The 354-nt window shown below is 44.4% G+C and overlaps 1 protein-coding gene across 1 annotated transcript in view; it reads left to right on the top strand.

The window, feature by feature from the left end:
- Window positions 1-354, top strand: part of LOC107093433 — a 19,403-nt gene extending 19,049 nt beyond the window's left edge. The window contains exon 7 of the mRNA XM_015388482.1: window positions 149-354. Coding sequence (XP_015243968.1) covers window positions 149-354 — 206 coding nt within the window. The remainder of the gene's footprint in view (window positions 1-148) is intronic.

The raw sequence follows: 354 nt of genomic DNA, 5'->3' as shown, positions 1-354 counted from the left end.
GCCTCTTGCTTCGTTTTCAAAACCTGTGATTACCGTCCTTCATCTGACCACTGCTGGTTTCATTTCACTGTGACGTTTTGAGTCAAACGGTTTTCAAAACTGACCTTAAAGATTTTCTTTCTTTTGCTTTTTCCAGTCTGTCCTGCAGGCGCTTCTCTTGGTCTGCAGGCCTCCATCGGCGCCGACTCTTTAAAGAAGAACACAAACCAGGAATTATGGATACTGCTGAACAACATTCACCTGGATAACAAGATGTCGGAAAAGGAGAGAAGACGTCTCCTCAGACAGTTTTATTTATCCCACCCAGAGATATATAACCAGTATTTTGGTGAGACCGCTGCCACAGAGCTGTAG

The sequence above is a fragment of the Cyprinodon variegatus genome, unplaced genomic scaffold, assembly GCF_000732505.1.
Source record: "Cyprinodon variegatus isolate N-32 unplaced genomic scaffold, C_variegatus-1.0 Scaffold424, whole genome shotgun sequence".
Classification (NCBI taxonomy): Eukaryota; Metazoa; Chordata; class Actinopteri; order Cyprinodontiformes; family Cyprinodontidae; genus Cyprinodon; species Cyprinodon variegatus.
The sequence above is the reverse complement of the archived record's forward strand: the minus strand, read 5'-3'. Positions and strand labels throughout refer to the sequence as shown.